The sequence below is a fragment of the Dermochelys coriacea genome, chromosome 4 (genome assembly GCF_009764565.3).
Source record: "Dermochelys coriacea isolate rDerCor1 chromosome 4, rDerCor1.pri.v4, whole genome shotgun sequence".
In the NCBI taxonomy this organism is placed as follows: domain Eukaryota; kingdom Metazoa; phylum Chordata; order Testudines; family Dermochelyidae; genus Dermochelys; species Dermochelys coriacea.
In genome coordinates this window covers 67,609,292-67,634,344 of record NC_050071.1, presented here as the reverse complement: position 1 = coordinate 67,634,344, position 25,053 = coordinate 67,609,292, and the positions used below count along the sequence as shown (strand labels likewise).

The following is a 25,053-nucleotide window of genomic DNA, read 5'->3' as shown; positions in this document are numbered from 1 at the left end:
TTGAAACCAATTAGCTGGATGCTAAAGTTTTTCCTCCTCACTTGCAAGACAAGCTGGTCTCTAAAGACATCAGTGATAGATGAGAGCTTTGCCTCGGGAAATCTGTTCACAACCAGGCACAACACCAAATGTCTGAGCTTCTGCTTGAGAGTAGAAGCAGACTACCAGTCTATTTTAGATGTTTCCTCTCTACCCAAAGAAAACACGTATTGAAGGTAGCTAGCCTCTACTCTCCCATTAGGTATTAGATAACGTTCCATAGTGCCAAAGAGGCCTTGTGCTTTAGATATATTCCCCCTGTAGAAATGTATAGAGCTGCTCTGTGGAACTCTGCACTTTTACTAAACGCTATGCACTAGTCCTAGCATGCAGGGTCAGATTCTCAGTTTGGTAAAGTGGTACTTCAGTAACTGTTTAATTAGGGCTTTATGTCCCACCTTTCTCAGATGACAGTACTTCTTCCCAAACTATCCTATGTGTTGGGAATGTAAAGAGGGTTCTGCTACAAAGTAAAAATGATGGTTACCTGTACCTGAAATTCTTTGCACATTCAAATTCCCTGCCCATCTTCCTCTTCCCTGGATTCTTAACTTAGGTCTTGGACCTGAGGAGGCAAAGGAAGGCACTCTGGCAACTGGAGCACTCTTCTCCTTAATTCTTAGAAAATGCAAGGAAAAGAGTAGAAGACACGAGCACTGCAATGGGCACTGCTGTGAAAAGTTCCATTGTCCCATGAGTGGGAATGTGCAGGATCCATTGTGAAGAACTCTGGGTGCAGCAGAGTAACCTTCAGATGGTCTCTTCCCAAGGACTTTTGGAACCAATTAAAAAGTCTATCAATGTTTGTGTGGTAGGAAGGAGAACTGAGGCCTAGAAGTCCTCAGCCTGAAACTGTAGAACATACCTTGTCAATGGCAATTTGTTGGGGTTTTGAATCCTGAAGAGCTGAACTTCTGCCAAGATTAAAAGCTTGTCTGCCAAGATGGAGGCGAGCTTGTCTACATGATGCCTCCAAGAAGCTATTGAGGAATATATTAAGCTAATGTGTGTTTTAGTTATTTAGGGATATGAGAGCCCAATACAAAGGATAGTTACATATTGAAAGTAGAGACAATCTGGCTAACTTTCTATCCCTATCCTGTCTAAGGCCAATCCTGAATCATTTCTTTTTCTAAATTAATTTGGTCAATTCAGAGTTTCATGTATGGAACGAGCCTGGTATTAAATATCAGGCAGATATGTTCTGGTTCCAAACCTTTGTACCTTTTTGCATAACTGCAAAAGTGTAAGGGTAAAGCTTTCCAGATGCCTGCCTGCCTGTTGTTGTTGTTGTAGTAGTAGTAGTAGTAGTAGTAGTAGTATATGTTCAGACCCTGCATATTTTATGTGAGTCTATAAAGTAATCATTGGCTTTACTCTGTTCCTGAAATACATTTTGTATACCCGAAGCCCTCCTAAAAGTATGGTCTCTGCTAATATAAAAATTCAGTGAAAATTTGTTAATCTAAATTTAGAATGGTATGAAATATCTCAGGATAAGGGAGCGAATAGTGTTGGATGAAGTACTATATACAACTACCAAAGCCTCTAATGATGTTGATGCAAGGGAAGCACTGTAGTTATACAAAACCCCTCAAATCATTCCTCCACTGTTCAGATGCAAATTTATTCCAATAATTAACATGTCTGAAATGTGGCACAAACATTGTAGATTTAGGCCCCATTGCTGGTTGGGTTGGGTTGGGGAGGTATGATATCAAAATTGTTTATCTTAGTATACAAGTCCATCCTAGGAAACTGGATAAAAAGAGTCTTCACTATTATCTGGTTTTTAATACTGTGGGGTTTCCTGATTGTGGAGGGCAAAAATAACAAAAATGAAGCTAGGAGTTTGAGGTCTGATGAGTATTTGTGAACTCTACCCAAGAGAATCCAGAAGACATTGGATTCAAGGATGAGTGAACTAACGTGTAAATTATCTTAATACCATAAGATAAGAGGTCTGTAGCAAACTTGCAGGAATATAGGGAGAAGTTGTACATGGTGTCCTCTTAACAATATCAATGCAATACAATAAAATGGGATGATGAGGATAATTAATACAATTTTGAGTATTTTTAAGTTTTGTATGCTAATGGTTTTAGAGAAAAATGTTAAGTTTGGAGGGTGGTGATGATTGCTGTACTATGATGGGTCTTCAACCTTCTGTTACGTGGAGTGAATCTTAGGGTATGCTTATGCTGCATTCAGGAGGCTTGATCGCAGACTGGTGGCTGGATAGGGTAGCTCTGCCACCCAGCACCCATGGATACGTAATTCAGTGGCTTCTGCCTGTGTCGCTATAGCTTCATGGCTATTGTTACTCAAGCTAGCTTTAGTCTAGCTAGATCAAGATTGTGCTAGGTATGTCTACATTTGCTGCAGTCACGTCTATGGACTGCAGTATAGATATAACTTTAGCTATGTATATTACATATACTGGTTTGTACCTATGTATCTTTTGGCAGGGGGTGGGGGTAAAAGAACCCTAAACATATTTTTAAAATGTTCTCATAGGCTGTTTTATTGTGTGCCGGACAACAGCTCAGACGTCTTCTTACTAAAGGCTTAATTTATTGCAGTACTAGTATCCTATATAATTCAATAATTTTTAGGTTTAATACACTCTTCTCCATGCTGTTATATCAGATTTTTTAATCTCTGCTGTGCTGCATTTAATACCATTTTTGTCTGCTGCTACAGAAATATTTTCCAGTGTTTTACATGGATATGATTATATAATCATCTAAAAATTCATGTCAGAAAGTAAAGTTTAAAAACAAATTTCTCTTAACTGTTCAAGTTAATCTTCTCTGAGTAAAACTGTCTTAGATGTCATGCAGCTGTGCCGTGGTGTGGAAGTATTTAAAAAATACGTAAAATAACATTTCTCCAGATGTAATTTCAGCTCTCTTTAATTTGAACAATTTTGTTTGAATGCCATTTATTAGAATGAATTATTACTAAAAATTAGCCATAACTTTTTTCTTGAACTACAAAAGTAAATGTTTAAAATCATTCCTCAGTGGTTGGCAGGGTATGTCTAACCACAAAGTATTATATTTTGAAAATTAATTACTTCTGTATTAGCAGGGACCACCTCCTGTTGAAGATTTGACAATAATTCTGCCTGAGGATGTTGAGTTGAAGCCCTTTGGGACAGTTTCAAGCATTATTGAGCAGTTGGGTAAGCAAGATATAATTCTCTTATTTTGTTTAAATGAAAATACATTTATATATGTATTCATGAGAACTGGAACCACTTGGAAAAGAAGCTGCATATCCGTGTACTAGAATTGAAGGATATATATAGGGGTGTGGGTCTGTATGTTGTTGTTGTTGTTAGTATTTTGGGAACGGTGTTTATTGCCACTATCACACTTTTTAAGGCAGTACTCCATTTCCATTGACTTGCAGAATGTAAGGGAAAAGAAGGTAGGGCATTGAATGCAAACTATTCTACTGAACAGAAACACTTTATTAAAGCTAATGTTAAAAAAAAAAAATTATGTAATACATAGGTTGAGAAAAGTGTCTGTACATCTGGGTATAGTGCTTAGATTATCCACAAATGTTTTGTTTTTAAAAGTCATATGATAGAGTACATAATCAGCAATAACTAAAATTTAGGTGAATAAATTTAAGACTACAGTTGTGATATTAGTATCCAAGTATTCGGGTACATTACTCATGAGAAGTTGTACAGAGATTTGGTTGAGGAAAGCAAAATATATCAATGAGTGGAGATTGTCCCTCAGTAACTGAGAATTAGGGTAGGTTGTCCATTACTTCTGCAGAATGCGCCTCTGTGGCTATTGTATTGTTAAGTCACTGTCTGATTTAGTGTGAAAGTGCCATCAAGAGCTGAACAGAATCAGCATATATGAATGGAGACTCTGGAAGAGACAATTTTGAAACTCAGGATATGTCTACGCAGCAAAAGACAAGTCCTGCAGAGTGGGAGGGTCCCAAAGCCTGCACTCCAGCCTGAACCTGGATGTCTACACAGCAACGAAACAGCAGGTTTTTCTTTGCTGTGTAGACATACCCTCAGTGACCAAACATTAACACATAATTGGGAAGCCAAAGGACATTGACCAAGTGAACACAGCATGATAACAGCAATAGACAAAGGAACAAGGTGTCAAGTTGGCTGTGTTTTTTGGTGAAAGGGTAAGGTGACAAGCTCAGGAAAATCATGGAGCAAAAGTTCTCACTTTAAAATGAGTTTTGGTTTGATTTAGTCACGTGTTATGTTTAAATTGTTGTAGGTCTTGTCGACACTGCCACTTTACAGTGCTGAAACTTTCTCGCTTCAGGGATATGAAAAAACACCCCCCTGAGCGATACAAGTTTCAGCGCTGTAAAGTGGCAGTGTAGACAGTGCACTGGTGCTGGGAGCTGCTGCTACTCATGGGGGTGGGTTTTTTTTACAGTGCTGGGAGAGCTCTCCCCCAGTGCTGGTGCCACGACTATGCTTTAACGTTGGTAGTGAAGACATACCCTTAGAAGGTGTATAGGACGGTGAAGGAAAGCCTTCAACATTCTATAGCAATGCAGGCCAGAATGCTTTCTCCTCTCTCCTTCAGAATATGGTCATAGAGAAACAACCTTGTGTTTTTCCCGCAGCGTTTGCACTGTGCATTTGTTCATCCTTTTCACATTTTTTATTACTTAGCTCCTGGCACCTTGACCCAGGTATTGGTTGCCAGTGCCAGCAGTCATAGGATAGAGCATGATTAAAGTGCAGAAATGCTTCATGTATTGTGCTGTTTGCAGGGTGAGCCCACGTGGGATTGTGAAGTATAGTGGATGAAAGCATAGATACAGGCAGTTTATATTAAAGGGATATTTCATGTCCACATAGGTCCCAAATGTAGATCTTGTGAAATCATACTTCTAAGCACATGACATTAAATAAATGTTTCTATGAAATCTTATTTAAAAAAATAACTTAAAGCTTATTTGTGGGAGCACATTATTCCTTTAAAAATATTTCAGACCTAATTGTTGCAGAAGCCTATCACCTTTGAAAACCAGGAATTAAAACTCACTTTAAACAAGCCTGAAATTGACTAGTAGTTTTTTCTTCCTTTGAGTGAAATCCAAAAAATAAATTAGATCACTTAACATTTATTTGAATCTAAATTTTTGTTGGTAATAGATAAGGAAACCCACTGTTTTTTCTTTTTAAATGAATTTGAACCTGACAACCTCTTTTATTAGGAACCAAATTTAAACTGTGACAGAAGTTACTGGGAGAAAGGAAGGAACTGTTCATGCAGTCCCCTTGCATTTTTCTAGCTGTTCAAAGGAGTCAAAATGAATCTTGGGAGGAAGTTGAGTTCAGTTGTCCTCGCTTGGAACGATAGTCACCGTGATACAGATCCTCTGGAAGGAAGTAAAAGGAATAAAATGGGGCCTAATCTCTCTCCCTCAGTTGCTTATTTTCTGAGAATCACTTATCTTTAGTTGTCTACATGAAATTTTAAGAGACTGAGGTTATGTCTACACTCACACTTTTGTCAGTATGACTTACACACCCCTGAGCGACATAAGTTACACCGACAGACGTGCTGGTGTGGACAGTGCTATGTCAGCGGGAGACACTCTCCTGCCAAAGTAGCTGTCGCCGCCACCACCACCACTCATTGACGATGGTTTAATTATATGGATGGGAGTGCTCTCTCCTACTGGCATAGAGTGGCTTCGTGGGAGATCTTACAGTGGTGAAGCTGCATCGGTACAGCTATGCTGCTGTAAACTCTCTAGTCTAGACATGGCTTGATTTTACAGACTTTTAAAATTTTGGCCTAAGTTTATAGTCCTTATGGCTTCAAAGGAACCTTCCAAATGTAAACCAGTACAGGGGTGGGTGGTGTATTCCTGAGGCCCTATCTACCTTGACAAATTTCTGAGCAGTAAATCAGTTTTCTGCTGAAGTGTACACGCTGCCATGCCATTTAGTTGCAGAAACTGCGCAGTTGTAACACTTTAAAAAAAAAAAAACACCCCAATGACAGGTGTACAGCTTTTTGCGCCGGGGCTACAGTGCTGCGATTGGCCTCCAGGAGGTGTCCCACAATGCCTGTTCTCACCTCTCTGGTCATCAGTTTGAACTCTATGGCTGTGCCCTCAGGTGACCAACCATCATCCCCACCCTGTAAATTCCTTTGGAATTTTGAAAGTCCCCTTCCTGTTTGCTTGGTGGTGCGTGCAGTGGTCTCAGCACATCTTTCCAGGTGGCCATGCCTGCTCCACGAACCAGGCGATCCCCAGCTTGGAGCAATGTCGAGCTGCTGGACCTCATCAGTGTTTGGGGAGAGGAGGCTGTGCAGTCCCAAATGCACTCCAGCCGTAGGAATTATGATATCTATGGACAGATTTCACAATGCATGACAGAAAGGGGCCAAGACCGGGACACGTTGCAGTGCAGGGTCAAAGTGATGGAGCTGTGGAACGCCTACCACAAGGCACATGGAAGGCAAACTGCTGCTCTGGTACTGTGCCCACTAACTGCCGGTTCTACAAAGAGCTGGATACAATACTCAGTGGCGACCCCACCTCCACTGCGAAGACCACTGTGGATACTTCAGTGGCTTGTATTCCAGTTGAGAGTGGACAGAGCCAGGAGGAGGAAATCTTGCATGAGGATGTGGAGGGGGATCCAGAGGCAGAGGATGACTCAGATGTCAGAGAGAAATGCAGCCAGGAGCTGTTTTCTATCCTGGACGCAACTAGCCAGTCATAGCTGTCAGATGTTGGTGAAGCGCAAACAGGAGAGGAGGTCCCTGGTAAGTGGATTTGATTTTGGGAATTGCTGAAGTGAGTTGTTGGGGGCAGGAGGGTTGCAAAAAGCAGGCTTGTCTCCCACTGCATGCCTAGTCTGAGCGGTGAAACAGGCTGTTGATTGAATCCCTCACTTCACGGGGATCTCCAGGAAACTCTCCTGGAGATACTGGGCGATCCGCTGCTGAAGGTTCTTCAGCAGAGCTGCTTTGTTTCTTGCCCCATTAACGGTAATGTTCCTGCGCCACTGTGCTGTCGGGGGCCGGGGGGAGGGGGGCGGACCATTGCCACGCACAGGCGAGCTGCATAGGGGCCAGGGCAGAAGCTGCAGTCTTGGAGAAGACCCTCCCTTGATTTCCTGCTCACCTCAGCAGCAAGATATCTTCCATAATGATCACATCCTGTGGAAAGTGTGGGGAGAGGAATGATTATCAGGCCTCCCCCCTACAATGCTGGCTCTTTAAGAGCCACATGCCCAGTGTACAGCAGGGTTGGGAAAGAGTGATTTACCCTGTCCTTGCAGCTGCTCGCCATTTTGGGGGTCTTGTGGCATGTGTGCTTGCCTTGGGTCAGCCAGTTAGTGACAGGTGTACGAGTACTGGCTGTGTTTTTAAATCACTGAATCAATGTTCTCTGTGTTGCAAACAGTATTGCTTCTGTAAAATGTTGAGTTTAAACTTCACAGAGATGACCTTGGGAGCCCAGCCTCCCTCTTTGTTATCAGCAGCTGAACGGCTGTGCAGAATTAGAAAGTGGTCAAGAAGAACTAAGGAGGACTTTCTGTATGTTATGATGCACTCTGCTTCCAAGAAAAGAATTGAAGGAGTGGCTGGACAGTGAGAAGAGGGACCGAAAGGAGAACGCAGCATGACAGAATGAAGCCACAGAGCGACTCTTAAAGGTTATGGAGCACCAAGCAGTCACGCTCCAGGCAATACTAGCTCTTCAAACCGAGCAGCTCCATGCATGCCTGCCCTCCCCTGCAGCTGCTGTCACAAAACTTTCCCATGCTTCTCTCTTCCCACCCCCCTACCTCCCCTCCCCCCTGAACCTCCTGGCTCCAGTCTATACCCGCTACATTCCATTCTTCCCCACTCACAGTTCAGCACTGCGGACTCCCACTACCCACTGGACTCAACACCCAGCCCTCTGCAGTTTGGCCCCGCTGAAGTACCGTACCTGCTGCATTGTACTCCAAAGGAGAAAGTTGGATATGATCCCTGGACATACACATGTCTGTAGCCATCCTGGGACCCCTCCTATCTTGGGACCTTCCCTTCTCCCATCCCCCTCACTGCTGTTGATTTTTTTTTTGTTTTGACTCTCTCCTCTGGTTGTCTTTTAATAAAAGAATTGTGTTGGTTTGAAAGCAATCTTTATTCTATTAATTGAAAGCGAAAAGAGCCCTGCAAAGCAACATAGAATTATGTTAAACCCACATATTTCATTGTCTGCACCAATCACTTTCTAGCATTACAAGCACTACGCTCCCGAGCATAGCAACAAATATTGGCTTTCAGCTGCTTTCAGTGGCTTTCAGCTTCCAATTGCTGCCTCAAGGAATCCCTGATCCTTACGGCCCTGTGCTGTGTCCCTCTAATAGCCCAGGTCTCAGACTGTTCAGAGCTCAGGACTCTTGACCAGTATGCTGCTCGCTCTTGCTAAGATGTCATGAATGGCAGTGGAATTATTTCTTACAAAGGCAAGAGGAGTGTGACATTGATCTTTCCATGCATACTAGCTATGGCACGAGATTGCTTGTAGAACTCAGAGGCGCTGACCACGGGAACGCTGCTTTTGGGCTCGGGAAACACTGAGTGATGGGATTACGTTGTGATGCACATCTGGGATGACGAGCAGTGGCTGCAGAACTTTTGAATGAGGAAAGCCACATTCATAGGACTATGTGATGAGCTTGCCCCATGCCCTGAGTCTGCAGACTGCCTTATGTAATAGTTGAGATGTGTGAACTGGCCCAGTAATCTCAATTGGTTGTCAGTTCTGAAACATTATAATGGCAATGTGAGTCAACTGTTTCAATTATCACTTTAGCCGTTAGCATTTCACATAATTTAAGCAAGGTATCATTTGTATAAAGAATTTAAATCAAGTCTTAGGTTCTCATCTCTGCTACTGACCTGCTGTGAGGCATGGGCATGTCACTACCTCTCTGCACCTCTGTTTTTCTTTCCTTTTAATTCTTCTGGGAATGGGCTTTCTTCCTATGGCCTTGCCTTCAGGTAGTTTGTTTATCCCACAATCTCAAACTGTGTCCTTCCTTTTGGATACTAAAGTCTACATTGCCCCTGCCACACTGGCAAAGCATCCAACTTCATATTGTCTACAATGTAACGATTCATTGTAAATACAAAAGTTTGTGGTGCACTGAAAAGTAAAATGTATACGTCGCAGATTTAAAGGGATTGGAGCAACCCTATTTTTCAGTGTGTGAGGCCCAAAGGGGCCATACTTCTTTCAGTTCGAGTCATGCAGCCCCCGATTCTGAGTCTGAACTTTTGGGCTGTAGCACACCCGCTTCTTACTGTTGCTTTCAACAAAGTCCAACTGAAATCAGACTTCTGAGAGAGGCTGTACCTTCTGAAGGAGCAATGCAACCAGCAAAGTATTTGCAGTGAAGCAGGCAGCCTTTTCAAAACAAGATGGCATTTATTAGTCAACTGGAATAGAACATATGGCAGACCTTAGGTGAGCAAGTCTAAGGTTAAAACCAAGTCTAAGTCAGAATCCATATTGGTAGCAATGGTCCCAAGATTCCATTCTCTTCTGAGATCTGTGGTGTTTCCCAATATCTGTCTCTGGATATGTCTACGTTGCAATGTAAGCCCATTCTTGAGCCTGGGCTCCAGCCTAACTCCTCTTGCATCTGCACTGCAGTTGTGCTAACCTTGGATCGAGGGTCGCAGGGCTGGAGGGTCTGAACTGGAGTTAAGCCAGGATACAGGGTTCGAGTCCTATTGCTTTGCAGTGTAAATGCAACCCTGTTTGACTCGGGTCCTGGGAGTTAGCCAGAATCCCACAATTCTATGGGATAACTTCCTTCGTCCTCCCTATCCCAAGAATCTACAATCCACTCTATTGAAAACAAGAAGCCACCCCCACTTTGCAAACAGCAGCAGCTCAGGTTGGCGTTGCCCATTCTTTTCTGATCATCAGTCTGTAAGCATACTATCAGAGAGCCTCCTGGGTTTGCAATGGAGAGCGAACTGATCAAACCTTTTGCAAAGCGAGCTGCTTCATGGTCACGAGAACACAACCAGATTTGGTGGCCAGTAAAATTGTGGACTTCAGCAAAAGTGCCAGGTCTGACTATGCGTACCAGAAGATAGCTTAAAAAACTGGCAGCTCTACAGATTTTTTTTTTTTTTTTTTTTTTTTGGACAAGTGTCCAGTGCAGGGAGCGTATTAAGAGGCTGAAGAGTGAGTACTGGAAGACTAGGGACAAGAACCACACCTCAGGCAACTCATCAACAACATGCCCATTTTATGTCGTCTATGGGTTTTGGACACTGCACCCAGCACAGAGTCCACTCTGCTTCATGATGACTTAGTCAGCAGGGGTATCTCCTGCTGGCCCCTGAATGCAGCATGGGAACTGATGGTAGCCAGCAACAGGCTCCCAGTGAGGAGCTTGAATAGACTCTCTCCTTTTTAATGAAAAAAAATCCCAGAGCAGGCTGTGGATCAGGATCAACAGCAAATTCTCTGACCCTACTTGGAAGAACTGTTTGCTTTCTACCATTCTCCATCCCTGACAAGGAACAGCCCACTGACAAACCTGCAGAGAACCTGATGGAGACAGACGCTACCCCAGAGCCCAGTAAGTGTGACTCAAATGTAAAGTTTATTATTACAGTAGTGGGAGAGGTTTCTGCTGTAAGAAGCAATGCAAAAATAAGGCTTGGCTACTGGTGTTCAGTTACTAATGGCTGACTGTATAACAGCACCTAGATGTCTCCCCCCCTAGTCCCCCAAATGGAGTTCAAAATGGTGACTTGGAATTTCAAATGTTCATAGACAGCTGAAAGTTATTTTAACTATGTCACAGTTGTTGGCTAGGGTCATTCTTGTTTTCCTTTCAGTAATAAGTTTGCGACTCTGTAATCGCTCCTCCTGGGTCTACTGAGCCACTTGTGAACTGTGTGTGTGTGTTTGGGAAACAGTATTCTATTTCCAAATCTAGTCCATTCAATTAAAGGTAATCCATGCAGTCTGTGGGTCACAAAATCATGTCTCCAAAGTATGAGTGTAGTGTCATGTTTCACCCCAGAACTGTGCCGGATGTGGGGTGGAGAAAAGCTGCAGATTTCAGTGTGTTTTGCATGCAGCAATAATGGTACAAGCTGTTAAATGAGTAAACACAGCATCGTGTTAATTCCCTCATGGATTCTGACCCAAACCTGGTTGCTAATAGCAGCAAACTTTTCCTGAAGCAGAAACTCCAGATAGTTACCTACATTGTGGGGAAAGGCATATTTTCCAGGCCCCCCCCATACAGCTGACCAATGCATTCCACTCACAAATGTGCTGCTCAGTCACTATATGTTTAAATAAATGAGCTGTATACATTGCAGGTCTCCATCCACCAGCTTGGAATAACATCTCCCTCTGCCAATAGATCACCACAAAAACAGTTGTCTTCCAAAATATGAAAGGCCTGAAATGTCAGAAAAAGCCTTTTTGTAGCAAAGGCACTATACCCCTTTCTGCCCACCCAAATATGGCACTAAGTTACAATTTTTTTTTTGAAACAGAAAAAATTAGTTTTAAACTTACCACTGTTTCTGCATCTCGCACTGCAATAAACTTGGCTATGTCTGGAGGCAGTATGAGGTATCCCCTTCACAATGTGTTGGTTCGCTTTAGAAATGTTACCTTTTATGTCCTTCAGATTCCACAATCCATTAATTCTGTGCTCCTGCACAAAGCTAGTTTAGACAGTAACCCGCTGTTTCTTTGTCCTGTTTCAGGACCTTCAAGCTATGTTGCCTGCTGTTCTTCAGGAACTTGATCCACGGCCCAACGTATCCTCATGGATGATTCCAAAAGGAAGTGTTTCCACGATGACGTTATGATTGATGTTCTTGAGAGGGTAGACCAGCAGGTCCAGTACCAGAAGAAAAGAGCTGAAAGACTGGAACAATGGCACGCTGACAGGCAGCAGGAAAGGCTAACCTTTGCTGCCCAAATGGAAGACAGGGTTTCAGTGAGGGAGCAGGCACTTGCAAATCTGTTCTTGGAACAGGAATGGCAGCTAAGGGAAGAGGACAGAGCTCAACGGAGAGAACTGTTCAGCAACTCCTGTCCATAATGACTGCAAGAGCACCAGCTCCTGCTGCCTCCCCCACACCATGGCATGATCACCCTGCAAGATACCAGCAGTAGCTTGGATATCTCCATTTTGGGGCAGCTTGTGCATTCAGGAGTCATGAGGTGCGGGGCAGGACAACTACACACCATGCAGCCTTTCTTCTTCAACCCCTTTCCAGTGGAAACCTCCATCCATCTCCCCTGCTGTCAAGTGAGGAGAAAATATGTAAAGAAGGGAAAGGAGAATGTGGGGCCTGGGGACATGTAGAAGTAGATTGTGTTGGGTCCTTTTTTGTGGATCTGCCCAAGGCTGTTTTTACTGTTTTAAGACATTTTTACAAATAAAGCGTGCTATGTTTTCAAGTAAGTTTATTATCACTGCATCACACATTGCAATCATGATTTGAGTTAATACAGCTTAAAATGTTCAGGAGCAATTAAACATTAGTGAGCAGTATTCCTCTATTTAGCTAGGTACAGCGATTCATATTTCAATAAATATGGTCTGTACAGCCATTCTGCTACCCCATCCCCCTCACCAAATTCATTATTTGTGTCATTGACTTTTATATTGCATGGTAATGAAGCCCACTCCCCTCCAAGCACATTCATACAGGTACTATTCCCCCTCTTCCATTAGGACATTAAAGTCCATAATGTGAGAACACAAAGCACCTCTGACCTCTGCTGCTTAGCTGCAACCAGTTCCCACAGTGGTGGCTGTACTTTCTGGTTGAGGGTACTGTTCCAGTGTCCCCTTGCTATCATAGGTCTGTTAAGGAGGAAATGGCTCACCTCTGGCTTCACAAAGGTTGTGAAGAGCACAGCAAGTGACAATGTGGACAACATTAATGACATTGGCATCCAAATGGGTTTGTAGACCCCTCCAATGTGACTTTAATCTGCCAAAAGCACATTCAACAGCCATTCTACAACTGCTACTTAAGCCTTTATTTTTTTTTTTTCCAGGGCCTCTAAAATAAGAGTACAGTTTGGCATTGTGAACTTTTCCTATATAGCGCATGTTGACTTTCATAAAAATGCTTTTATGGTCTATTAGTGCCCGCATAACAATGCTATTTATGTACTCATGTGGTTCTTGAGGAGGGCAAACTGTGGACACATGAGTCCTCTCGATAAGCCTGGCATAATTAGGAAACCCCATTCCCTCAAAATCGGTAATTTCCTCAGGAATATCTTTAATGCCTGTCTCCTTGGGGATAAACCAGACTCCTGATTTCCTCAGAAACCTCCATGACTACCTTACCCACCATCTACTTTCCAACCCCAAACTGTTTGGCAATGGACCTGTAGCAGTTGGGTAATCGGCTTCCAGACAGTTATAGCAACCCACTTTTGGACTGGCAAAGGTGACCTCAGCGGTGTGTCTTTACGTTGGAGGATGGGGACAAGCTGTTCACAAAGCTCCAGAATTTTGGCTTTTTTCATCCAAAAGTTCTGGACCCACTGCTGGTCATCCCATGATGATGTGATCCCACCAATCTGTGCTTGTGGCCCTGTGCCAGAAGTGGTGGTCTGTGTAAGATGGCATCAGCGGCTATGCCAATTATAGCATCTGCCAGTAAGAGTCTATGGTGGGGGTGGTATTCTGCTGCCGCCTCGGTCACGTACCTTTTGGTGTGACATAAAATGCCACTTAAAGGGCTACCAGTGCCTCACGAATGCTCTACCAGTTTCCTGACGCACAAGTGAAAGCACAAGCAAGAGAAGTTCATCAAAAGGCACCTTCTCCATGTTGCTGGTTTCAGTAGCTGAAAGTGCACAGACCAAAGTGACTGCTCAGCAGGCTGTGTGAGTGAGCAGATCAAACTTCCTGTAACTTGCACTTTACTGCTCAAAGTTTTTCTCACCGTATATCACAGTCCTAGAGCTAGAGCAGCCACATTTCATTGGGAGGTGGGTGCTAGGGACTCTGGGATATGGTTACTAGACTTGGGTCTTCTGATTCAAGTCCCACTAACCCTATGCTTATATTGCTGTGCAGACATACCCTCTGTGTCCCAAACTCCCAAGCCCAGTTCTTAACAGCCACCTGACACTTCATTCCTTTATTTCTTGTTCGTAACCACTGTTCACACATTAAGCCTGCTTTGGCTTTCCAGATGTTAATCATTAATGTTCAGTCATTGAGAGTCTTGTTGTCTCTTCCAGATTCTCCATTCTTATGTTCTGATTCCATTCAGTTGTTGATGGCTCCTTCTTACCAACTCAAATATGTGACATAACCATCCCCATCCCTTACTGCCCCCTGCTCCCTCCGTGACAGTCGGTGTATAGCAGGACAATATGGATGGGTAGATTGAGGCTATGGCTATAAAAATGTTACCAAAAATTTCCACACTTATCACAGTAGTAAACTAATTTTTAATGTTAGAATAAATAACTACTGTGGAAAATAAATAGTACAATAAAACCTCCATTTTAAAATGTACCTAAAGCTGCTGTAGAACCTCTGGCCTGCTGTGTTCCGACTGCCACAGAACTTGGGTTTGTTTTGCTGCAGAATACATGGAGGGGTGGGGAAAGTTTACGTTGGAGCAAAAAGGCATATGTGAATTTTTTTTTAAGGTGTCTTCCCTTGTGTGAGTTTGAACTAAGCACAAACTTCCAGTAAGTTTAATTTACTGTTTACTTTGGCTTCTTATGAGAGAACTGAAGGTAGTTCAGTTTTTCTACACCCCCAGAGATTGAATAAGTGGGGTAGTCTTATGGTAGCATGCTTGCAGACTTGGTTGATAAGTTAGACATCTAACAGTGAGAAACACACTGTACTTATAGCAGTTTTACTAAATTAGCCTACTGGGACACTTTATTGTTTAAAGTCCCATTGCAAAAATTACCAACAATGCTGCTGCTTAGAAATGTTTAGTGAAGTTTTGCAGTGACGTTAAGGGTATGTCTACGCTGACAGTTGCATCGCTGGCAGTTACATCACTGCTCAGAAAGCACTGAAGGGAAAGTGCTGTTGTGTGTTCACATTGGCAGCTGCCTGCGCAAGAGCGTGTTCACACTTGTGGCCCATGCAGCGGTATTTGGAGTGGTGCACTCTGGACAGCTATCCCACAGAGCATCTCTTCCTTTTCTGCCGCTAAGAGGGGGTTGCGGGGCATCCTGGGTGCTGTCCCAATACCTGTGATGCATTTCTTCGCTTCCCAGCAATCCCTGTGCTTTTGTCTACATTTGGCACCATCTTTCAACAGTTTGTGTACGGCACGCTTTGCCTGTTTGGACTGCAGGAATGGCTTCCGAACTTCTGACCAGTATGCTGCTCGTTCTCACTAACACGTCACAAGTGGCAGTGGAGGTATTCCTTCAACTACAAAGGCAAGAGGAGCTGGACGTTGATCTCGCCACACATGGTAACTACGACACGAGATTGCTTGTGGCATTCATGGAGGTGCTGACCACAATGGAACGCTGCTTTTGGGCTCGGGAAACGAGCACTGAGGCGTGGGATCACACTGTCATGCACATCTGGGGTGATGAGCAGTAGCTGCAGAACTTTTGGATGAGGGAAGCCACATTCATAGGACTATGTGATAAGCTTGCCCCAGCCCTGCGGCAGAAGGACACGAGAATCGGAGCTGCCCTATCATTGCAGAAGGGCGTGGCAATTGCACTGTGGGAGCTGGCTACTCCAGACTCCTATCAATCGGTCACTAACCAGTTTGGAGTGGGAAAGTCGACTTTTGGACTCATGTTGATGGAGGCGTGCAGGGCCATTAACTGCATCCTGCTCCAAAAGACCGTGGCTTTGGGAAAAGCGTGTGACATTGTGGATGGCTATGCACAAATGGGCTTCCCTAACTGTGTGTGGGGAGCGTGGGGGGGCAGGGGGCGGTGCGGGAGCAATAGATGGCACGCATATTCCAATTCTGGTACCAGATCACCTAGCTACCAAGTACATTAATTGGAAGGGGTATTTCTCTATGGTTCTCCGGGTGCTTGTGGATCACCGTGGGCGTTTCACGGACATTAATGCAGGCTGGTCCGGAAAAGTGCATGACGCATGCATCTTTCAGGACACTGGCCTATTCAGGAAGCTGCAAGCAGGGACTTTCTTCCAGAAGATCACCATAGGGGAAGTCGAAATGCTCATTGTGATCCTGGGAGACCTTGCCTATAACCTTAATGCCATAGCTTATGAAGCCATACATGGGGCACCTTGGCAGCAGCAAGGAGCAGTTCGACAATGGGCTGAGCAAGTGCAGAATGACTGAGTATGCTTTTGGCTGTTTAAAGGTCCGCTGGTGCTGCCTATGTGGGAAGCTGGACTTGGCCGATGACAATATTCCAATGCTTATAGCAGTATGCTGTACGCGCCATAATTGTGAACGGACGGGTGAAAGGTTCACTGAGGGCTGGACTGCTGAGGCTCAGCACCTGGAGGCTGAGTTTGAATAGCCAAAGACCAGGGCTATTAGAGGGGCACAGCGTGGAGCCATAAGGATCCAGGGATGCAAATTGAAACTGAAAGCCACTAATAATTGTTGCTATGCTCGGGAGTTAAGTGCTTGTAATGCTAGGAGATGATTGTGATTGGTGGGGACAATGCACTGTGAAGGTTTAAGAAAATTGCCTGTTGCTTTGCAGGGCTCTGTTTGCTTTCAATTAATGGAATGAAGATTGCTTTCAAACTAAAACAATTTTTTTATTAAAAAACAACCAGAGGGGGGAGAGAAACAAAATAACACATCAGCACTGAAGGGTATGGGGGAGGGGAAGGTCCCACGGGGAGGTGGGGTCCTGGGATGGTTAAAGATTTGTGTATGTCCAGGTATCGTATCCAACCTTGTCCTTTGGAGTACAGTGCAGTGGGTACTGTACTTCAGCAGGACTAAACTGCAGAGGGCTGGGTGTTGAATGCGGTGGGTACTGGGAGTCTGCAAGGCTGGGCTTTGATGGGGCAGGAGTAGAATGCATCAGGTACAGACTGGAGCCCCGATCTTGATAAGAGTGAGTTCATGGTGTCTTGGGGGGGAGGGGGGAGAGGGGCGGCGGCGCATGGGAAAGAGTTTTGTGACAATGGCTGCAGGGGAGGTCGGGAGTGGAGCTGCTCGGTTTGCAGTGCTAATAGCGCCTAGAGCGTGTCCGCTTGGCCTTCCATAATGTTTAAGAGCCGCGTCATGGCTTTGTTCTGGTGTGCCGCTTTCTCCCTTTGGTCCCTCTTCTCACTGTCGCGTCACTTCAATTCTTGTTTTTCAGCTTCGGAGTGCATCATGACATCACGCAGAAAGTCCTCTAGTTTTTCGTGGCCACTTTCTAATTCTGCACAGCCATTCAGCCAGCAATAACGAAGAGGGAGGCTGATCTCACAAAATCATCTCTGTGAAGCCAAAATGCAACATTTTACACAAGCAGTATTGTTTAGAACATGCAGACCACTGGTGTAAAACACAGCCACTATTCACATTCCTGTCACTAACTGGCTGACCCCAGGCAATCACACATGAGCCACAAGACCCCCCCCCCCCCAAATGGTGAGTAACTGCAGGGTAAATCAGTGTTCCAGGACTCTACTGTATGCTGAGCATGTGGCTCTTGGGGAGAGCTAGCACTGTAGAGGGGGGCCTGATAATCATTCCTGTCCCCACATTTTCCACAGGCTGTGTTCATTAGGGAAGATATCTCCCTGCTGAGGGTGAGCAGGAAATCAAGCAAGGGTCTTCTCCAAGATTGCAGCGTCCGCCCTGGCCCTTATTTGGCTCGCCTGTGTACAGCAATGGTGTTGTACCCCACCCCCCTGCCCAGTGACAGCAGAGTGGTGCAGGAAAGTTACCGTTAATAGGGAAAGAAACAAAGCAGCTCTGCCAAAGAACCTGTGACAACGGATTTCCCAGTCTTTCCATGAGAGTTTCATGGAGATTTCTGAAGCAGATTCCTGTGAAGTGAGGAAGTCAATCAACATCCTGTTCCGCCGCTCAGACTAGGCATGTAGTGGTATGTGCATCGTACAGACACTAGCCTGCTTTTTGCAACCTCCCGCCCCAACAACTCACTTTTTCCCAAAATCAAAGCCATTTACCAGGGGCCTCCTGTTCTGTTTGCACTTCGCCAAGCTCCGACAGCTGTGACTTGTTAGCCTCTTTCAGGGTAGAAAAGAACTAGCTGCATGCATCTCTGACCTCCGAGTCGTCCTCTGCCTCTGGGTCCTGCTCCACATCCTTATCCAAGATTTGCTCCTCCTGGCTTGGTCCACTCTCGACTGGCATGCAAGCCACTGAAGTATCCACGATGGCCTTCGCAATGGAGGTGGGGTCGCCACCCAGCATCACGGTCCGGCTTTTTGTAGAACTGGCAGTTTGTGGGTGGAGTGGCAGTTTGCCTCCCATGCCTTGTCAGGTGTTCCGCAGCTCCTTCTCTTTGACCCTGCACTGCAGTGTGTCCCGGTCATGGCCCCTTTCTGTCATGCATTGTGCACTGTCTCACTAACAAGGTCAGCTCCCAGACTGCTGTGCTGGGCAACACAAAATGGGGAAGAGATGGCCAGCCCTCTGTAGAGATAGAGGTGGTTAGGGACTATTTAGAAAAGCTGGACGTGCACAAGTCCATAGGGCCGGACGAATTGCATCCGAGAGTGCTGAAGGAATTGGCGGCTGTGATTGCAGAGCCCTTGGCCATTATCTTTGAAAACTCGTGGCGAACGGGGGAAGTCCCGGATGACTGGAAAAAGGCTAATGTAGTGCCCATTTTTAAAAAAGGGAAGAAGGAGGATCCTGGGAACTACAGGCCGGTCAGCCTCACCTCAGTCCCTGGAAAAATCATGGAGCAGGTCCTCAAAGAATCAATCCTGAAGCACTTAGAGGAGAGGAAAGTGATCAGGAACAGTCAGCATGGATTCACCAAGGGAAGGTCATGCCTGACTAATCTAATCGCCTTTTATGATGAGATTACTGGTTCTGTGGATGAAGGGAAAGCAGTGGATGTATTGTTTCTTGACTTTAGCAAAGCTTTTGACACGGTCTCCCACAGCATTCTTGTCAGCAAGTTAAGGAAGTATGGGCTGGATGAATGCACTATAAGGTGGGTAGAAAGCTGGCTAGATTGTCGGGCTCAACGGGTAGTGATCAATGGCTCCATGTCTAGTTGGCAGCCGGTGTCAAGTGGAGTGCCCCAGGGGTCGGTCCTGGGGCCCGTTTTGTTCAATATCTTCATAAATGATCTGGAGGATGGTGTGGATTGCACTCTCAGCAAATTTGCGGATGATACTAAACTGGGAGGAGTGGTAGATACGCTGGAGGGGAGGGATAGGATACAGAAGGACCTAGACAAATTGGAGGATTGGGCCAAAAGAAATCTAATGAGGTTCAATAAGGATAAGTGCAGGGTCCTGCACTTAGGATGGAAGAATCCAATGCACCGCTACAGACTAGGGACCGAATGGCTCGGCAGCAGTTCTGCGGAAAAGGACCTAGGGGTGACAGTGGACGAGAAGCTGGATATGAGTCAGCAGTGTGCCCTTGTTGCCAAGAAGGCCAATGGCATTTTGGGATGTATAAGTAGGGGCATAGCGAGCAGATCGAGGGACGTGATCGTTCCCCTCTATTCGACACTGGTGAGGCCTCATCTGGAGTACTGTGTCCAGTTTTGGGCCCCACACTACAGGAAGGATGTGGATAAATTGGAAAGAGTACAACGAAGGGCAACGAAAATGATTAGGGGTCTAGAGCACATGACTTATGAGGAGAGGCTGAGGGAGCTGGGATTGTTTAGTCTGCAGAAGAGAAGAATGAGGGGGGATTTGATAGCTGCTTTCAACTACCTGAAAGGGGGTTTCAAAGAGGATGGCTCTAGACTGTTCTCAATGGTAGCAGATGACAGAACGAGGAGTAATGGTCTCAAGTTGCAATGGGGGAGGTTTAGATTGGATATTAGGAAAAACTTTTTCACTAAGAGGGTGGTGAAACACTGGAATGCGTTACCTAGGGAGGTGGTAGAATCTCCTTCCTTAGAGGTTTTTAAGGTCAGGCTTGACAAAGCCCTGGCTGGGATGATTTAACTGGGACTTGGTCCTGCTTTGAGCAGGGGGTTGGACTAGATGACCTTCTGGGGTCCCTTCCAACCCTGATATTCTATGATTCTATGAAATCTGTCCATAGGTATCATAATTTCTACTGCTGCAGCGTAGCTGGGACTGGACAGCCTCCTCTCCCCAAATGCTGATGAGGTCCAGCAACTTGATATTGCCCCAAGCAGTGGATTGCCTGGTGCGTGGAGCAGGCATGGCCACCTGGAAAGATGCGCTGAGACCACTACACACATCACCAAGCAAACAGGAAGGGGACTTTCAAAAATTCCCAAGGAATTTAAGGTGTGGGGCTCACAGTTTGTCACCTGAGGCAGGGCAGTAAAGTTCAAACTGATGACCAGAGGTGAGAACAGGCATTGTGGTGCAGCGCTGTAATCGACCAGGGTGTCTACACTGGCACCGCAGCGCTGTACGCCTCTCATCGGGGTGGCTTTTTTTTGTTTACAACACTGCAACTGTACAGTTTCTGCGCACTAAGTGGAGTGGCAGTGTGTACGCATCGGGAGTTAAAATGCAGAAAGCTGCTTTACTGCGGACAAGGCCTAAGTGATCAAGAGTCTACATTAATGGTGATGAGACGATGAGAATGTTTAATTGAGCATTATGCTGCCTCAAGAGGGGACGATTTACCGTTGAGTCTGGATTTAGTATTCCTGAATGTTGTGCCCAGGAGGCCCATTGATTTTCTGTGGGCCAGCAACTATCAACACTAATTTCTATAAATCAGAATAAAGGAACAGATCTTAAATTCTGTGCAATAAAGCAGCAAAAATAAATAAAATCCTTGAATACAATCAACTTTTTTTTTTAAGAGACTACAAAAGGAATAAACTTCCATTTCTTCAAAGATGAAAATACATTAAAAAAAACCTAATTAAAAGAATCCAGTAGACTTATTTCCTGTCTACCAAACCGTGTTCAAAACAGAATTTTTTGCATATGTGTTTAAAGGAATAGGTCTGTTAGAACAATGACTTTGTAGCAGTTTTTATAATGTATTAATATTTGAGAGAGCCTGTCCTGTCTGCATGGTCCTCCCCTTAGAGGTGCTAGTGTCCCACCATCCTAAACAGATCTTTAAAGGAAGCGCTATAAGTCCAATTCCAGGGAACTTTTTTCCTCATATATTCTACTTCTTATACTGGTGTCTTAATAGTAGCCTTTAGGCTATCTGATACCAATTCTTAAAAACAAATAATCCCTGATGCATTTTGAGGTGGTTATATCTTTTAAGAATGCTTGTTTCTGGTACTGCTCTAAACATATGCTAAACACCTCAGTACAAGGTAATGGCTTTCAGGTACATGAAGAGTACCTTATGGTATTGTATGTTCATTAAATATTTTAAGGTAGCAGTATCATAAATGTTCTAGAATTGCTATAATCGGGTTTTTTTTGTTTTTTTTTTTTGTTTTTTTTAAATAAAGCTACTGCTCAGTGCCTGTTCAGTTATACCACTCTAGTAAGCTCCCATCAATTATGGAGTATTATAGCTCTCTGTCAGGAATCTAATCACTTTTTTACAATTAGCTTTAACAGCAGCACTGTGTGGAAGCAATAAGGCTTCCATATTTATAGCGACAACATAACATGAAGTTATAACCTCTGTGCCATAGTGTTTTGGCACATCTTAGCTTCCCTTCTGACAAGTCTAGTTCTTTGCTGGAAGGGAGGATAACCACAATACAGGATATTGGGATGACCTTTTTAAAAGGCAGGAAAAAGATGGTAGCATTATTTTAAAAAATATACAGTTAACTGAGATGTACTGACTCAGTAGAAACAAAATACAGATGTATCCACAGTTCTGCCTTCAAATGATAATGCTTATAACCAAAAATTAAGTTAACACAAGCACCAGAGAGAGAATTTGGCCTAGATCTATAACGATGTCTGCAGAACACTATTTTTCCTATAGGCAGCCTTCCCTCTTTTTTTTTTTTTTTCCATGCAGCAAATTTCTAGCACTTAATTGCTGCACACCTTCTCTTCTGCAAATGCTCTGGCAACCATTCACTTCACTGGGGACAAGTTAGTGCCTTTCACATCTTTTCAGACTGAGTCATTTAACTGTTTTGTTCAATCTTATAAACAAGAAGTGACTATCCTGAAGCCCATGGCACTTGTACATAATTTAAAACATACAAAGTTAATAATTCTTCAAGTAGATGTGTGTGTGCTCAGTGGACTGAAGCTGGAGAATTTTGCCTAGCAGTATCTAGGAAGCAGCTGTCAAGCCTCAGAGACTCACATGGTATTTTAACAGCTATGTTCAAATTTTATAACTTATAATTCAGGCCCTACCAAATTCACGGTCCATTTTGGTCAATTTCATGGTTCTAGGGTTTTAAAAATTGTAAATTTCATGATTTCAGCTGTTTAAATCTGGAATTTCACAGTGGTGTAATTGTAGGCATCCTGATCCAAAAAGGAGTTATGGGGCGGTCGCACAGTGGTTATAGCGAGGGTTGCAGCATTGCTACCCTTAGTTCTGTGGTGCTGCTGGCAGTGGCACTGTCTTCAGAGCTGGGCAGCTGGAAAGCAGAAGCTGCTGTCTTCAGTAGCAGTGCAGAAGTAACGATGGTATGGTATTGCTACCCTTACTTCTGCGCTGCTGCCTGCGGAGCTGGGCCTTCAGTCAACAGCTGCCACTCTCCAGCAGCCCATCTTTGAAGGCTGCAGTGCAGAAGTAAGGGTGGCATGGTATGGTATTGCCAACCTTGCTTTTGTGCTGCTCCTGGCAGGGCGCTGCCTTCAGAGCTGGGCACCTGGAAGCGCAGAAGTAAGGAGGCAATACTGTGACCCCCATGTAAATCCCTTTTGGATCAGGACCCCCAATTTTAAATCATTATAGTAGAGGGTAAAAGCACACAAGACCAGATTTCATGGTCTGTGAATTTGGTAGGGCCCTACTTACAATAAACCATAGTGGCAGCTGGTGGTGACCCCTATACTTAGATTGAAGAGCACTTAATTATAAAAGATTCTTGTGACTCTCTTTTTTAGAGAAGCTGTTAACACATCCTCTACCAGGTGATGCAGCTGGTCCTGTAATTCAAACAGAGTATAATAGGTTTGGGGAAGGTTCTAAAAATTATAAATAATGGTTTTAAATTAGTTATAAATATCTCGATAATACATACAGTAGCCGTTCTTTGAAGTTGTTAGCTGTGCAGTTGTGCTCAAATATTTTCACTGCAGCTGAGTTTCAAAGGCCCAGTATCTTTGAAGCAAGAACAAACTAACTTTGTAGAGAAGCTAACAACTTTTGCTGTGTTCATGGGACTGATATTTCAATTTTGGCTGGGCAAAGATGGTGGAGATTGAGTGCAACTCAAATAGTGTACTATGCAATTGTTGTGCATTTAATCTGTATTATTTGGTCATTCTGATCTAGGATTTATCACTGTAGTTAGCCAAATTGTGTTTTTCTTTAAAACAAACCAAAAATTACCCAAAACAAACCCACCTCCACCCACCCAACAAACCAACACACTTTGAACAGTCTTTGAAACATGCTAAAGACCCATAGTCCAGGACATAACTTCAGTCTTCTGAACGATTGCATCCAAAAGTAAATCTAAACCAGCAAACCACTTTCTCCACAAACTTGACAGGGTCAAATTATACTTAGTGATAACTAGTGACTTGCTACTTTTTCATATAATCCCGCTGCTCTCACTTGAAAGATGAGAAGCTTTTAGGGGATCCACATTATTTTGGGCCAGAAGGCAAGTTTTGCGTACCTATGATGGCTCCTAGTATGTGAAACTATTCTATTGTTTTTGTTCCTTTTTAAAAATTTCTATCTGAACTAATTTCTTCTCATTCATCTCCCTCCCCCATGAAGGTCTAATATAAATATTGGTCCTGTACATAACTTTTCCTTTTCTCTTCTTCCTACCTAGAATCTCCATCAGTGTGTCATTCTTGCAGTATTGCAAGAGAGGTTTTATTATATAACCTTGGAGTTATTGTTCTTTCTTGGGTGGGTGCTTTTATAACTCCTCATCTTGCTAATAAAATCTGATACGGCAAACAAATACATTTTGATATATTACATGTATAAGGGTGAAACTGTATTTCAAATACAGTTTAATGTATGTATATCTCATGACAAATATGCATTGGTGTTTCATCCACAAATTTTATTTCTTAAAGTTGTTTCGTAATTAAACATGCTCTTTATTATTTGCAATTACTGCTTCTTGTTAAAATTTGTTTAAATACATTTTTAAAGGTTAATATATTTTAAATCTTCTTGTATTTTAGTAATAATTGAATCTCTGAAAGGCCTACCTCCAGTAAATGAGGAAAGCATCATTTTTAAAGGAGATCGACATGCAGCAGGAAAGGTGTGTGAAACACAAAAGCTATTGTATTGTATTGCAGTTTGTTCTGTAAAATATTTGCTAGGTTACTTTGCTAGCTTTTTAGTTTAGTGTGACTATTTTTGCATATGTGTTTGAACGCCTAACCTACATATCTTGCATTTAACAGACTGTATAGGTAATGCTAGAATAATTAACCATACTTCTAATACTTTCAAGGAAAAAAGTCTTAGTGTTTTTATAAAACTGAGTTTTCAATAAGGCACTTCAGAGGCATACTTGTAAATGAAAATATTTCTTAAAGGGACGCAAACTTCAAATCATGCATATATGAACATTTTACCTTCTCTTACAAGTTACATTCAACATAGCTATAAATGAAACATCAGGTTTTTTGTTTTGTGCATTTGACAGCATTTTTCTATAGCAGGGTTTCTCAAACTGATCCACAGATCCCTGGAGGTCCATGAGGGTCCTCCAGGAAGTCAGTGAATCATGTCTGGGGCCACTGGCCCC

The 25,053-nt window shown here is 43.7% G+C and overlaps 1 protein-coding gene and 1 long non-coding RNA gene across 3 annotated transcripts in view; both read left to right on the top strand.

The window, feature by feature from the left end:
* The window catches only part of NAF1 (nuclear assembly factor 1 ribonucleoprotein), a 76,737-nt gene that overhangs the window by 12,762 nt on the left and 38,922 nt on the right, over positions 1 to 25,053 (top strand). The window contains exons 3-4 of one of the 2 annotated variants that reach the window (XM_038400070.2): positions 3,133 to 3,226; positions 24,479 to 24,561. In XM_038400070.2, the coding sequence (XP_038255998.1) occupies positions 3,133 to 3,226; positions 24,479 to 24,561 (177 nt within the window). Of the gene's footprint in view, positions 1 to 3,129; positions 3,227 to 24,478; positions 24,562 to 25,053 lie in introns of both variants that reach the window. The other variant, XM_038400069.2, reaches the window with a different exon arrangement.
* LOC122459866 lies at positions 8,229 to 12,519 on the top strand. Its single transcript, XR_006280816.1, has 2 exons — positions 8,229 to 11,044; positions 11,817 to 12,519. It is a non-coding gene; the product is annotated as an uncharacterized LOC122459866 (long non-coding RNA).